This window comes from Amblyraja radiata, chromosome 5 (assembly GCF_010909765.2).
Source record: "Amblyraja radiata isolate CabotCenter1 chromosome 5, sAmbRad1.1.pri, whole genome shotgun sequence".
Taxonomy (NCBI): domain Eukaryota; kingdom Metazoa; phylum Chordata; class Chondrichthyes; order Rajiformes; family Rajidae; genus Amblyraja; species Amblyraja radiata.
This window is the reverse complement of record NC_045960.1, coordinates 96,161,268-96,177,122: the sequence shown is the minus strand read 5'-3', so window position 1 is coordinate 96,177,122 and position 15,855 is coordinate 96,161,268. Positions and strand designations below refer to the sequence as shown.

General features: G+C 44.4%; 1 protein-coding gene and 1 pseudogene across 2 annotated transcripts in view; one reads left to right on the top strand and one right to left on the bottom strand.

The window, feature by feature from the left end:
* The window catches only part of prim2 (DNA primase subunit 2), a 238,939-nt gene that overhangs the window by 63,133 nt on the left and 159,951 nt on the right, over positions 1-15,855 (bottom strand). For both annotated transcript variants that reach the window (XR_004412093.1, XM_033021862.1), the window contains exons 8-9: positions 14,416-14,488; positions 13,208-13,393 (exon numbers count right to left, since the gene is read on the bottom strand). Coding sequence is in view for 1 of the 2 variants with exons in the window: in XM_033021862.1 (XP_032877753.1) it covers positions 13,208-13,393; positions 14,416-14,488 (259 nt within the window). In the remaining variant the exon portion in view is untranslated. The remainder of the gene's footprint in view (positions 1-13,207; positions 13,394-14,415; positions 14,489-15,855) is intronic.
* LOC116973849 lies at positions 6,111-6,219 on the top strand (annotated as a pseudogene).

Below are 15,855 nucleotides of genomic sequence, written 5' to 3'. Positions count from 1 at the left end.
TCTGCCAATCACCCCCACCCCTCACCTGTATCCACCTATCACTTCCTAAGATTTGTTCTTCCCTCACCTCTCTCCCAGCTTTCTCTCCCCTCCCACAATTAGTCTGAAGAAGGGTCTCCACCCGAAGCATCGCATATCATCTTCCTCCAGAGATGCTGTCTGATAAAATGAGTTACTCCAGCACTCTGTGTTCTGAGGAAGATTGCTATCAGCTGACTCAATCACATGGACAAGTTCCATTTTATGTGTAAAAAGAGTAATGTGAAATACGAAAGGTTGACATGAATTGTTGCAGCAATTTCTATTTTTTAATGCACAGTTGCTTTATTGTTGAGAGAACATTTTTTCATAAAGCTAAATTTTAATCAGAGATATATTCCCGCACAGTAACGGGTGAAAACGTTTATAGCACCCAATTATGTTTTATTTTATTTTATAAAAACCATTGCCCCTTGCAAGAGTCATAGCAACACTTTCTACTACTATTAATTAGTGCAAATGTTGAGCTCCTAACAAGCTGTTCCAGCTACTGATGGATTACCCTACAAGTGGCCAGCGTGGATTAAATGTCCAGAATAGCCTAAGTAATCACCTTCCGTACCTGAATTATTCAATGTTCCTCTTCTGTCCAGAAGCTAAAGCAGTACAGGGCGCCAGAGACCTTAAGAGTACCCATTCGCACCAGTGTGCCAGCCAGTGAGTTTAAAGTAAGATGGGATTTATGGCAAAGCTCTGTGCCACAAATAGCAGAGCAAACAGACTTAATCAGAAATGACACACTTCAATAGTATCATATTGCAAATAAAACCTTGTGCAAAGGAAAGGAAGAATCTATTTTTAGAAAGGGTAGCAATTTCCTCCTCATACAAGCAGTCAGTTATTGAATAAATTACATAAGGTGAGGGGAATTGCATAATGTAAATTATATGCAAAATCACGACTGCTCTACCTCAGATCTCAATTCTCCTTCTGTCCCACTTCTACATTGTCCTAAGTTCCCCAAACTTTCAAAAACAGATTCATTTCCTTCTTAAAAACTTCCAAGGGTGTAGAAACAAGGAACACCAGATGCTGACTTGTAAAAAAAGACAAAAAGTGCTGGAGTAACTCAGTAGGCCAGGCAGCATCGCTGGAGAACATGGATGGTTGACATTTTGTGTCGGGTGCCTTCTTCAGACCAATTGTGGTGGGGGATGGAGGAGAAAGCTGGTATGGTCAGGACAAAACCTGGTGAATTATAGGTAGATACTGATGGGGCGAGGGGGGGGGGGGGGGGGGGGGGGGGGTTGTTTTGCAAATAGTTGGACAATGCCCAGAGATTAAAAGACAAAAGGTGTGACATAAGGATGGGAGAGTTACAAATTATGAAGCCAGAGGAAAGAATATAGGTGGAAAAAGAGGGGTAAGAGGAGAAATAGATGTGAGTCCAGGTGGGGCACAGGGGAGATGTGGAGGGGGTGAGGGGTGCTTGTAGGTTAGTTACCTAAAATTGGATAATTCAATGTTCATACCAATAGGGTGTAGGCTACCCAAGGGGAATAGGAGATGCTCCAGTTTGTGTGTGGCCTCATTCGCGCAATGGAGGCGGCCAAGGACTGAAAGGTTGCTATGGGAATGGCAGTTTCAGCTGCCCTTGGTGGACAGAGCACAAGTGTTTGGCAAAACGGTAACCTAGTCTACGCTTGGTCTTGCTGATATAAAGGAAGCCACATGGGGAGCACCAAATGTAACAGACAAAGTCAGGGAGGTGCATATGCACCTCTTTCTCACCTGGAAGGGCTGCTGGACTCCCTGGATGGAGATGACGGAAGAAGTGTGGGACAGGTGTTACACCTCCTGTGGTTGCAGGAGAAAGTGCCTGGGGAGAGGGCGGGTTGGGTGGGAAGGAATGAGTGAACCAAGGAGTTGCGGAGAGACTGGTCACTACAGTGGCTTGCAAAAGTATTCATACCCCTTGAACTTTTCCACATTTTGTCACGTTACAACCACAAACGTAAATGTATTTTATTGGGATTTTATGAGATAGACCAACACAAAGTGGCGCATAATTGTGAAGTGGACGGAAAATGATACATGGTTTTCAAATAAAAAACTGAAAAGTGTGGTGTGCAAAAGTTTAAATAAAATAAAATCCAGTGCAAACAATTGCCTTCAGAAGTCACCTAATTAGTAAATAGAGTCCACTTGTGTGTAATCTAATCTCAGTATAAATACAGCTGTTCTGTGAAGGCCTCAGAGGTTTGTTAGAGAACACTAGTGAACAAACAGCATCATGAAGCCCAAGGAACACACCAGACAGGTCAGGGATAAAGTTGTGGAGAAGTTTAAAGCAGGGTTAGGTTATAAAAAAATATCCCAAGCTTTGAACATCTCACGGAGCACTGTTCAATCCATCATCTGAAAATGGAAAGAGTATGGCACAACTGCAAACCTACCAAGACATGGCCGTCCACCTAAACTGACAGGCCGGGCAAGGAGAGCATTGATCAGAGAAGCAGCCAAGAGGCCCATGGTAACTCTGGAGGAGCTGCAGAGATACACAGCTCAAGTGGGAGAATCTGTCCACAGGACAACTATTAGTCGTACACTTCACAAATCGGGCCTTTATGGAAGAGTGGCAAGAAGAAAGCCATTGTTGAAAAAAAGCCATAAAAAGTCCCGTTTGCAGTTTGCCACAAGCCATGTGGGGGACACAGCAAACATGTGGAGGAAGGTGCTCTGGTCAGATGAGACCAAAATTGAAGTTTTTGGCCTAAATGCAAAATGCTATGTGTGGTTGAAAACTAACACTACACATCACCCTGAACACACCATCCCCACTGTGAAACATGGTGGTGGCAGCATCATGCTGTGGGGATGCTTTTCTTCAGCAGGGACAGGGAAGCTGGTCAGAGTTGATGGGAAGATGGATGGAGCCAAATACAGGGCAATCTTGGAAGAAAACCTGTTAGAGTCTGCAAAAGACTTGAGACTGGGGCGGAGGTTCACCTTCCAGCAGGACAACGACCCTAAACATACAGCCAGAGCTAGAATGGAATGGTTTAGATCAAAGCATATTCATGTGTTAGAATGGCCCAGTCAAAGTCCAGACCTAAATCCAATTGAGAATCTCTGGCAAGACTTGAAAATTGCTGTTCACAGACGCTCTCCGTCCAATCTGACTGAGCTTGAGCTATTTTGCAAAGAAGAATGGGCAAAAATGTCAGTCTCTAGATGTGCAAAGCTGGTAGAGACATACCCCAAAAGACTTGCAGCTGTAATTGCAGCGAAAGGTGGTTCTACAAAGTATTGACTCAGGGGGGCTGAATACTTTTGCACGCCACACTTTTCAGTTTTTTATTTGTGTTGTGGAAGCTGATGGGATGAAAGGTGAGGGCCAGGGAAACTCTATCCGAGTTCTATGGGTGCGCTTGATTGTACATTGGCCCAAAAGCACAGATTGGCACCTCCAGGACATTACTACAGAGTTCTTTGGGATGTTGTCCTCAGCTTCACTGTGCCACGCTGATGATTTTCCACCCATCATAGAGTCATAAATGGGAATGCTTGATGACTCCTCAGTGTTTGGTTTCATTCACATCTCAGAAAATGAAGCAATCCATGGCTGCATGTAACAAGGCCTGGACAAATGCAGGCGTGAGCTCTTTATTTATTTGTGCTCAGATCAGGGCAACTCCTTTATTATTCTTTATCAAGAGTTTTCCCTTGTTTATGTGGACGGAACTGGCAAGGCCAGCCTTTTGTACCAGATTCTAAATTGGCCCATCAATTGAGTGCCTTGCCAGACTGTTTCAAAGCTAATAATCGGCCACATGTCCAATTCTGCAGCCCCATTTGCCGGTCAAAGTCAGGAATCATTGATCGGCTGCCACATAGCACTTGATGCACAAGCCACACACTGCCTATTTGTTCAGTGCTGTTATTATGTTGGGACCACACTGGTTTTAACTTTAATTTTACTTCGGAGTCACGTGAGTGACTACATGAAGAACCCGCCAGTACGCACGTGTGTCATTATCGCTACACGCATTGTGAACAAGTCATTACGAGGGGAGGACGTTCCTCCCAAACGGCAGGGTTGAACCTGCAACAAGTAAGGTAGGAGAACTTAGTTTCTTGACTTACCTTTTTTACAGGCAGGCTGATGAAAACTGGCTGGGGAGAGTCTGCAGAACTGCAGGCAGCCAGCAACGGCCGGGGGCACCACTATCTCCCTTAAACGGGAGCCGGAGCCGACCTCAGCTCCAGCAGGACGCCGACAGCGGTGGAGCATTCTGGAGCCATCATTCCGACGGCTCGGACAACAGCCCCACGGACCTATACTACATGGGTCCGAGGGGCTGGAAGGTGCTGGGTTTTTCCACAGCACTAAAAATAGCGGCAAGCGGTCAGTGGCCGAGAGCACCGAGTACGCGTTGGAGCCGCTGGGCTTGGGTCGCGAGCGGCCAGTTCCCCGAGAGGACTGGACCGCGTTGGAGCACCCCAGGCCCAAGTGGAGAAGGAGCGGCACAGTGCGGGAAGCACTGCACCGCGTTTTTTAAAACTACCAGACCTGCGGCTGCGAGCGGCCAGCTCCCCGAGAGGACTGCACCGCGTTGGAGCACCGCAGGCCCAAGTAGAGAAGGAGCGGCACAGTGCGGGAAGCACTGCACCGCGTTAAAACTGCCATACCTGCGGTTTGCGAGCGGCCAGCTCCCCGAGGGACTGAACCGCGTTGGAGCACCGCAGGCTAACGGCAGTACGGGCGGCTCAGTGCTGTGAGCACTGCACCGCGCTTTGGAGCACCGCAGGCCAACGGGGATACAGGCGGCACAGTGACCGTGTACACTGCATCGCATTGGCACTGCGGGGCCTGCACCTGCGAGAACATACCGTTTTGCAGCGATGCAGGTCCAAGAAGAAATCCTCCAGTGGGTAAGTCCCATAGCAGCACCTTATACAGGGCTGTATTTCACTTCTACTATTACAGGGAAGTGGTTGAGGAAAAGACAGACTCAGGGAGAAGGAAGCAGCACCTTTTCTATAGGGCTATAATCATGCTTCTCTCTCCCCAGTAGACTCTTCTGTCAGAAGAGTGCTGGGGTCAAGTCTAGGGCAAACCCTGGACAGGTAAACAGATGTAAGAGCTGTAACAATGAGGTGATGCCTTTTCTAAGTCACAAAGTACATAGAGTGCATTATTGGTCCTTTCCTGATAGAAATACAGGAATACTTATGTTGTGACTGAAGGATTTAGCAGTCCAAAAATTTACTGACAAATTCCATTCCCATCTGGGAAGTCACACGGGAATGTCTGTCTATGTTTCAGGGGGAACAACAGTACAGCTGTGAGTAAAGCTAACTGGGAAAGATCTACAAACCAGGTTAGAAGCCAGCATAGACCATATGTTTTCTATCTACTGCAGGGGCAAACATTAGCTGACACCATAGCTGTCACTTGCCACCGGGGATTGTAAATCCCTGAATGTACTAAACTAATCAATTTATGCATCTGGTTACATCCAATCGGGATTGACGCGGGCCTGTGTAAACCCGAAACCTCCTAGCAAAATCTTTTTATTTGGGGGTGACCTATCTAGAAGGTCAAGGAGTTGGACAATGAAGCCAAACTGGAGCTCATCTAAACGTCCAAACATCATCCTCAAAGGTATCGCCCCTATGCTGGAAGATGTGCACACCCACAACACACGGCCTCGGGGATCCAGAAGAAAACAGTAAAACCAGAAGGAAGCAAGGAGGTTGGTGTGAGAAGACATCGAATAAATAACTTTTTGACACTCATATCTTAAACAGTATCCGGGGATACACAATAGAATTTTACAACACATAATCTTCTAGTCCAGCTGATATATCGAGAGAGGAATTTGGAGGAGAACACCAAATGGATATTGGGCTATAGTATTTGCTGATGTTTCTACACGATATGGAACACCAGATGCCGATCTACTCGTATCCAGACATAATCACCAATTACCAAATATGTCATATGCGATACAGACACTGGACATCAGCAACAGATGGGGTTTTAGCTGCATTGCAAGGGAAGAATTATTATCTATGCATTCCCTTCCTAACAAAATAGGATATGGCGCTTGACGCATCAATCATAGATCAGATCTCGGCTTTTTGGCTAAGATCAAGTATAATATCTGTTCTTATCAGTTTAAATGTCTGATATGTCCCTTATCTAGGGACCATATATTATAAAATTAAATAAATAAATAAATAAATAAAAAAGATTTAATTAAAAAAAAGTGAAAAATAAATAAAACGATATATTCGTTTTAAGAACAGAAACCTTTTCTATTGTTAAGTATATTCGTTTTAAGAACGAAAATGGCAAGCATTGATTCAAAGGATGCTTACAATTTCAGTACCCATAACAGGTGACCACGGACGTTATTTTTATCTAATTGGATGGCTCAGCTCTAGCAGTATAGAGCACTACCTAGTGTTTACATTAGCACCTAGGTTATTTACAAAATATGACAACCAGCCACACAATGGTAATGGCTTCTTTGGATGACATACTAATTGTGTGGAAACTTAGGACGGGCTGAACAAACGGTAACAGCCACTTAACAATTATTTGGAAACTAGGATCATTATCCATCCAATTAAATCAAAATTAAAGCCTTCAAACTAAAGGGATTATTTGGGGTTCACCATTAACTCAGTTCCTCATGTCAGTAACTTTGCCAACAGAGGTTACAACCTTAATAGAGGCATACAGCAAAATCATTGACATGAGGATAAACCATCCATCAGACTGGTAGCAAGAATATTGGCAACATATGGTTTCCAGCCACATAATTCAGACCCTTACATTATAAAGATTTACAGAGGGCCAAAATATGAGCTCTTAAAATTAATGGTGATCATTTCGATAGAATGATGAAGCCATACAGAAGCCATATTGGAACTAAATGGTGGAAAGATAACATTGGGCATTGCTCCAATCCTATCATTGTCAGCAACCAGTCTATGGTCCTACATATGGATACTATGCACTAGGATGGTGTGTTACCAATTCCATCTCCAGCTGTGGAGGAAGATGGAATACACAGCAAGCATCATTATTACTAACACTGGGCATAACTACCTGGAAATGTTGGGTGTTTTTTCATGGCCTAAAGTCATGTTGCTCTGGAATATATTAAACAGGTTATTAGATTATAAATTAACAACACTACTGTGGTAGCACATATCAACCACATGGGTGAAAGGGAATCTACATCATGTAAATCTGGCCAACACAAGTTGGCAACCTCATCAGGGGGGGGGTACTAAGGGAAATACTACGAGACTCTGCGTCTGGTGTTTTAATAGTACCCGACTGACCTACCCAACCATGGTTCTAGGTGGTACTGGGAATGAGATTAGAACCATGGACATGATCACAGCGGGCCACAGACAATCAACCTAAAGACAATGTCTAAAATACATAAACTAATGGGAGATGTGTTGCAACCATAATACATCATCCAGCCTGTTTGGAAGCTTTGTTAACCTACAGGGGCTTAGTATTAGTGACATCAACTGTGCCAGAAGTGGCCCATCTACTTACCTATGGCAAGAGAACGGAACAACAGCTTATGAGGGACACTTTTTATGGGAATTCCCCAAAGACCAGGTATTCCCAAATATGGGACATCAGCATCGTCTTAACGTTGTTAAAGAACTGGGCTCCAGCCACAGCGCTGTCATTACAGTTTTTGACATTTTACAAAACTGTCATGCTGATGGCTTAGGTCACGGCACTAAGGACTCAGTCCCTACCAAATTAAGGCTGGATACCTTGACCAGTTCACCTGGCAACTTACACTTCTATATTCAGGAATTAGGGAACTAAACAGACAGGGGTCAGCAGGCCTTAAAATAACATTTTTTTTTTAGAGCCTACCCTACAGATGATTGACTGTGTTGTGAGACATCTACAAATATACATGGAACAAACCCAGACCATCAGTGGCACAGAAGAGGAACTTCTCATCAACGACAGACAGCCTCATTAAAGAATAACAGGCCAGGCCAGCTAAATGGCTAACATAGTATTGACAAAAGTTGGTGTAAACACTAACTGGGTTAAAATCTCACTCCACCAGGCTGCAGCAACGTCGGCAGCATTTAAATTGGAGGTTCCTATGGATAAAATCCTCAGGACTGCAGGATGGCCATCGGAAAGAACATTCTAAAGATTATAACTAACCAGTAATGGAAACTGGAATTTTTCAGAAACATTGTTAAGTTTCTGTACCATAATTTACCCCAAAAAACAGGGGCTATCAATTATTATTAACTTTATGGTTATTTATATATATCATATTGATGTTCAATATGTTATCACTATTCTCCCCAAAACCAAGGCAGACGTGATGATGGACTCGTTCCACGGCTTGAATCACAGAGCTTTGAAATCTTCATGTAGTCACTCACGTGACTCCGAAGTAAAATAGTAAGATTAAACGAGAACTTACCAGTTCGAAGTTTGATCTGTATTTTATGAGGAGTAACGTTGAGGGAATACATGCCCTCCGCTCCCACCCTTGATCATAAACACAACTGGTATCTTTTCTCTAATCTTACTATGCTTAAGTCATTACAGGTATCTGTGATTCACTCCGCTGCTTTGAAGAATGACACACGTGCGTACTGGCGGGTTCTTCATGTATTCCCTCAACGTTACTCCTCATAAAATACAGATCAAACTTCGAACTGGTAAGTTCTCATTTAATCTTACTATTAATGTGCTCAGTACCCATTTTTTTATGTATCAAGTAAATTCTGAAAAGTTGATAGATGTAAGTGTTGTGTATTTAGGTTCCAGTTTATGACTGATTCTCCTAGTCTGTACTGTCATAAGTATAGCATGCTAACTAATTGTGTCCCCACAGCCTTACAAGGTAAGGTTTGATGTCAAGTTCAGTCCCACCAGGAAAGATGCATCGGAATACCAACACTTCTATCTCATTCTAAATTGGCCCATCAACTGAATGACTTCCAGGCTGTTTAAGAGCTGTTAACTGGCACAAATTTGAAATTTGGCTCACTTGATACAATTGCAATTAAAACACAAAGTACTTGTGCTATAACACCAGGGTAAGTGCTCAACCAAGAAAAGCAAGCACAAAGTCAAAGTGCTATCTAAACTGATTACACAGACTTGTGCTAAGGACAATGACTAACTCCATATGGGATAATAAGCTACCCACATATTAACAAGCACATCTAAACTGATCATGCATGCAAGTATATCATTGGGGTTATCAAGTGGGCACCTCTCTTCACAGGTGTTTCGTTGAGTTGGGCCCACGACACATCGGGAAGGCTCAACAGTTGGTTCTGGCGTCCCAGAACCACCGCTCTCAATGCCTGCTCTCATCATATATGCTACCAAGAGCGGAACTCGCTATCAAAACATGGAGGGGACGGGGGACAAAAAATGTTGGCGGCCGCGAGCGCATGCGCACACTCACTCACACACACGCGCGAGGCTTCGGAGGCTCAATCCAGCGCTAAATGCAGCTGTCTCACTGGGTTAACCAACAGCCCTGCCTGGACTGACGGGACACCAGCGCTGCTTTTCCACGCTGGCCATATTTCCCACAAGTCCAGGCAGGTTCACCTGGCGGGACAGGCAGAGTTGAGCTGGGTTTAGTGCTGTTTCTCTGCGCTGGCTGTGGGCCTAGCTCGCGTCTGACTGCCGACCTCTCTGGCCACCCATGGGGGGGGGGGGGGGGGGTACTAGGGAGGGGACAGGACAGCGGCGGAGACCCGGCCGGGATCGATCCTGCCTGCGGATGAGGCGCAGGTCTGTGCCACGTCTCCCTCCTCCAATCGCCGCGCTCTATCCTCAGTCCCAACCCCCCCCCCCCACTCCTCCCTCCTCCAATCATCGCGCCCTCGATCATCAGTCCCACCCCCACTGCCTCGCGGAAAGCGGAGATTTTAAAATACGGATCAAAAAAACCTGGGGGGGATGTCCCCCACCTCTCAAAACATGGGGGGGACGTGTCCCCTCTGGCCCCCCCCCCCGGGTTTTCCGCCCCTGTATGCTACCAGTATCTGCTAAATAAATGAAACTACAGACAATTAATTCACTCAAACAAATGCTAAACACTCGCATCCTGTCTTCCATTTATCATAACCCACCATTAAACAGTCGTAGCGCCACAATATCAATGCGGGATACATTTACACAGAATACACTTACAAAGAAGAAGAAGAATATTCCCTAATTCATTTTTTGAATCATACGATTTGTGGAGTAGTTGAAATGTTTATGTGGAAGTAGATACATTTTTGGAAAATCAGTAAATTGAGGGGACTTGACAGAGATAAGGCGTTGAGACCTGGAATAGATCACCCATGATCATACAGAAAGATAGAATGGGCTTTAGGGGCCAGGTGACCGACTCCTGTTCCGATTATCTTGTGTTCTTGCATCGGCATTTTTCTGACCAGAGTAACAAATGAGCTGTCTACATAGCTCTCTACATTTGTCAAGATTAGAGGTTCCAAGACCTTTACTCACTTGCATCTACATAATGTTCGAAGCATATTGTATCCATGCATTGCAATCTATGAATTAAATTATTGAAGATTTTTTCCCTTTCATTAGGACTCCCGCGCTACAGGTACGATTTTTCATGAAACTTATCCCTTTCTCCAAATAAATTTATTGCCTCATTTTTTAGTTTAGATTTAGTTTGGAGATACAATGTGGAAACAGGCCCTTAGGTCCAACGAGTCCACGCCGGCCATCGATCACCCAATCACTAGTTCTGTTATCCCACTTTCCAATTCTACAAACGAAGGGCAATTTACAGAAGCCAATTAACCTACAAATCTGCACGTCTTTGGAATGTGGGGGGTAACCGGAGCACCTGGAGAAAACCCACACGGTCACAGGAAAACGTTCAAACTCTGTACCGACAGCACCCATAATCAGGAGGGAACCCTGGTCTCTGGCGCTGAGAAGCAGCAGCTCCACCGCTGCGCCACTGCGCTGCCTGCAAAAAGCATTTTTCCAAAAGCATTAAAAGGATCATTAAATTTCAGGTGCGCTGGAAGTTTATCAAATATTAAAAGCAGTACAGAACAATCCCAATGAGAGATTACCCGTTTGACAGATTGGGAGGACCAGAAATAGAAATGTAACAAGTAGGCATTGATTTTAAAAATATCTAAACGTTCAAGCAATGGGATAGCTTTGAAAGACAGTTCAGCCTGTGATTGTTTCTTCACAGTTTATCAAATCATTTCGGTGGGATTTGCGATCAGGAGGGAGACCTTGGATTGTGACGACCTTCAATAATTAGGCTTCAGGAAGTTCTTGCCTGATGATCACTAAAACCAAGTTTAGTGGGTGATACAGCATTTTGGAACAATTCTGGGCCAGAAGTATTTTTCCATTTGATTCATTTATTTTGCACAAGTAGGAAATAATTTAACAGTGGCATTTTGAACATGTATCAAGGAACAGTTTTCGGGGGAAATGCATTATCTTAACGTACATGACATTCAAAAATGAAATAGGTAAATTAATGCAGCCATGATCATATAGAAAGGTAGAATGGGCTTTAGGGGCCAGGTGACCTACTCCTGTTCCGATTATCTTGTGTTCTTGTATCAGTATTTTTCCAACAAGAGTAACAAATGAACTGTCTGCATTGCTCTCTACATTTATCAAGATTAGAGGTTCCAAGACCTTTACTCACTTGCATCCACATAATAGTCAAAGCATATTATATCCATACATTGCAATCTATTAATTAAATTATTGAAGATTTGTACCCTTTCATTAGTACTCCCACGCCACAGATACGATTTTTCATGAAACTTATCCCTTTCTCCAGATAAATTTATTGTCTCATTTTTTAGTTTAGGTTTAGTTTTGCTTGCAGCACCGGAGACCCGGGTTCAATCCTGACTACTGGTGCTGTCTGTACGGAGTTTGTACGCTCACCCCGTGACCATGTGGGTTTTCTCCGAGATCTTCGCTTTCCTCCCACATTCCAAAGACGTACAGGTTTGTAAGTTAATTGGCTTGGTGTAAGTGTAAATTGTCCCTAGTGTGTGTAGGATAGTGTTAATGTGTGGGGATAGCAGGTCGGTGTGGACTCAGTGGGCCGAAGGGCCTGTTTCCGCACTGTATCTCTAAACTAAACTCCATATTGTATATTATAACTATTTTAAAAGAGAGATAAAACTGCAGATGATGGAATATTGAGCAAAAATCAAAGTGCTGGAGAAACTGAGAGCCGGGTAACATTCTGTGGAAAGAAATGGACAGGTGCCGTTTTGGGACATGACCCTTCTGACTGATGAAGTCGAGGAGAGATTGTAAGAATGGAGGTGAAAACCAAAAAGGATACAAATAGTGGAATCTGATAGGGAAGAAAGTTTTGGGGGTGGGGGGGTGAAGTGTAGAACCAGAGGGAGGAACGACGGGTGGCAGGGAATGTAAGGAGGGGGTGGGGTAAGGAGAGGAACATGGGGGCCTGTGGTAAGGAGGGGTGGTAGATGAGTGGCTGGAGGTGGTGGAGAAGGGGAAAGGAACTGGGTGACGGGTTGGGGGCAGTGGAAAAAATATGTGCGCAGCAGGGGTGGATAAGGAGAGTAACTTCCAATTCCCCTGCTTAAGTTATTTTAACAATAATATGCACAGAATTGAAATTTACTTTCATCAGATCACTGGTGGCACGGTCATAAGCAAAGTGGTATGATTACCAGTTCTCACAAAGGGCCACTGCAGTTGGATGGAGTATAATGATATCCGAGCCAGATAACGCATGAATCTGTCATCAAACCAGCATGAATTGTTAAAACTTGATATCTTCTTTATATTTTCTTATACTTTTATTTTCTTCTGTGGCAATTACTTAGTATGTACAGCTGACTTCTGCAACTATTGCGAACAAGGCACAGAAATATTATCTGTTCTTAGAACGATTAAATTGGACAGGAAGACTGCATCCACTCCAATTTCAGACACTTGCCCTTGATACACAGGCAAATCATAAAAATTCAATTGTTTTTTCCTGTCAAGATCTAACTTTTTGCACGAAAACAGACATATCAGATTGCAGTTGTAAAGACTTGATTACTGAAATAAGTAACAGTTTTTGTACAATTATCAATATCGGGATTATGTGTTATTCTAATGATAATTCAATCCAGCAAAGTGGATTTGTTGATGAATTACCTTATCTGGTTCCACTTTTCCTTTTATAAATTCTGATTTCCAAAACAGCAAGGCCTGTTCTAGGGTAAGGCCTAGTCCCTTGAGATAGAGTCCATATTGCATGCGGCCACCATGTCGGAGGTGATGGTTGTCCCGTAAGGCATTGTGCAACTGGCGCATGCAGGGAGGATACGATTTTGTAGCCAGCTGAAACAAATAACAATTCATTTATGCTTACTATTTGAATTTCAATTGAACCTATTGGGGCTTATTTCTGTGTAAACACCACATGTCTATTTTATGATTCAATCTTTAATTTTAAAAATGGTTTCATAGAAACATAGAAAATAGGTACAGGAGGAAGCCATTCGGCCCTTCGAGCCAGCACCGCCATTCATTGTGATCATGGCTGATCGTCCCCAATCAATAACCTATGCCTGCCTTCTCCCCGTATCCCTTGATTCCACTAGCCCCTAGAGCTCTATCTAACTCTCTCTTAAATCCATCCAGTGATTTGGCCTCCACTGTCCTCTGTGGCAGGGAATTCCATAAATTCACAACTCTCTGGGTGAAAACGTTTTTTCTCACCTCAGTCTTAAATGGCCTCCCCTTTATTCTAAGAATGTGGCCCTGGTTCTGGACTCGCCCAACATTGGGAACATTTTTCCTGCATCTAGCTTGTCCAGTCCTTTTATAATTTTATATGTTTCTATAAGATTACCCCTCATCCTTCTGAACTCCAGTGAATACAAGCCTAGTCTTTTCAATCTTTACTCATATGACAGTCCCGCCATCCCAGGGATCAATCTCGTGAACCTACGCTGCACTGCCTCAATCACAAGGATGTCCTTCCTCAAATTAGGAGACCAAAACTGTACACAATACTCCAAATGTGGTCTTACCAGAGCCCTATACAACTGCAGAAGAACCTCTTTACTCCTATACTGAAATCCTCTTGTTATGAAGGCCAGTATTCCATTAGCTTTCTTCACTGCCTGCTGTACCTGCATGCCAACTTTCAGTGACTGGTGTACAAGGACACCCAGGTCTCGATGCACCTCCCCCTTACCTAAACTAACCCCAATGAGATAATAATCTGCCTTGTTTTTGCCCCCAAAGTGAATAACCTCACACTTTCGATGTACACCTATAAATCACAACGTATTTGTGAAATTTTAAAGCACCATCACACATAGGAGGAATTTATTAAAAATAAACAAGAAACCCACACTGTCAAGTTGATCCAAGGAGATCTTTCCAACATTTTTTTGAACACTGTAGTCCTGTCCAACATACGCACAGCTGCAAAGGAAAGGAAGCATATTAGAAACTGCTTGCGCATTCTTAGCAGAAGTAAAATTGGTCATATCTCCCTACAGTTCAGTTTCCACAAGGGCCAAAACATCAAAATCATGAAGATCAAGTTTGATGTCCTGTTTGCCCTGGTTTAAATGGTTACAATACAGTCTTAGCAGGAATAGAATTGATCAACAACCAAAAAGAACCGGAGGGAGGGATGGTCCACATCTCCCATTCCTTATGCTGTTAAATAATCTGTTTACTCTCGTTATTGCATATGAAGAACAACAATCTGGGGATATCAGAGGACATATGAGTAACTTTCTCTGCACAGATGAACGGTGAAAACTGGTAGGGAAAGTCATGATTATCACAAAAAATAGAGCAAAATCTCAGTTACAACATAATTAAGCAAAAACATAATTAAAACAAAGACCAATCAGCCACGATCTTATTGAATGACTAGACAAAGTGGGACCCATGTGGGGGAGGGGGGTGTGGGGGAGGGGGGTGTGGGGGACGGGTGGTGTGGTGTGGTGCAAGGGGGGGGGGGGGCGCGAGGGGTGTTTGAGGGAGGGAGGGTTGTTGGGGAGGGTGGGTGCAGGGGTGGTGTGTGGGGGGGTGTATTTGGGAGGGGGGAGGGATGGGTGTGGTGGGATGTGTGTGGTAGGATGGGGAGGGGGGTGTGGGTGTGTGTGTGGGGGGAAGGGGGTGTGGGGGAGAGGGGTGTGTGGGAGGGGGGGATGAGGGGGGGGGTGAGGGACGGGGGATGGGTAGTGTGGGGGGGAAGGGGGGTGTGTAGGCTCAGCAGCTCCCTACCCCGGCTCCGACCGCATTCACCGGCTCCAGGACCCGGCTCCGGACTCATTCACCGGCTCCCATCCCCGGCGCCTGTCGCACTCAGTGGCCCGCCTGCACTCAATGGCTCCCGGCTCGTCGTGGTGGTCGCTGCCCCCGGAACACAGCCCCCGCCCACACTCTGCTCACTCCACTCCTTCAGCTTTATTCTCGTCACCAGTGATTGGCAGCAAGTGCCGGAAGGGGCGTCGCCAACCCGGCAAATAACAGACGAATAACTTTTGTAATATTTCACCAATCGGAATAAAACTTGATGCACTTGCAGCACAGGAGAATGGCGAGTAAGGTGGCGCAAAATCGTAGCGCTATCAGGTACCGTTTTTGCGCAAATTTTAAAACAACGCAAACTGGAAGAGGACGAGATGAGAGTTTTATAAGTATATAGATGGAACAAGCAAGAAGGCTACCCGGCCTTCTTCTGCTCCTGCTTCTCAAGGTCATGTGTACATGAAACTCAGGAAAATTTAAATAATTTTAATATAATTTCCTTCTTAAAAACAACATGAGAATGA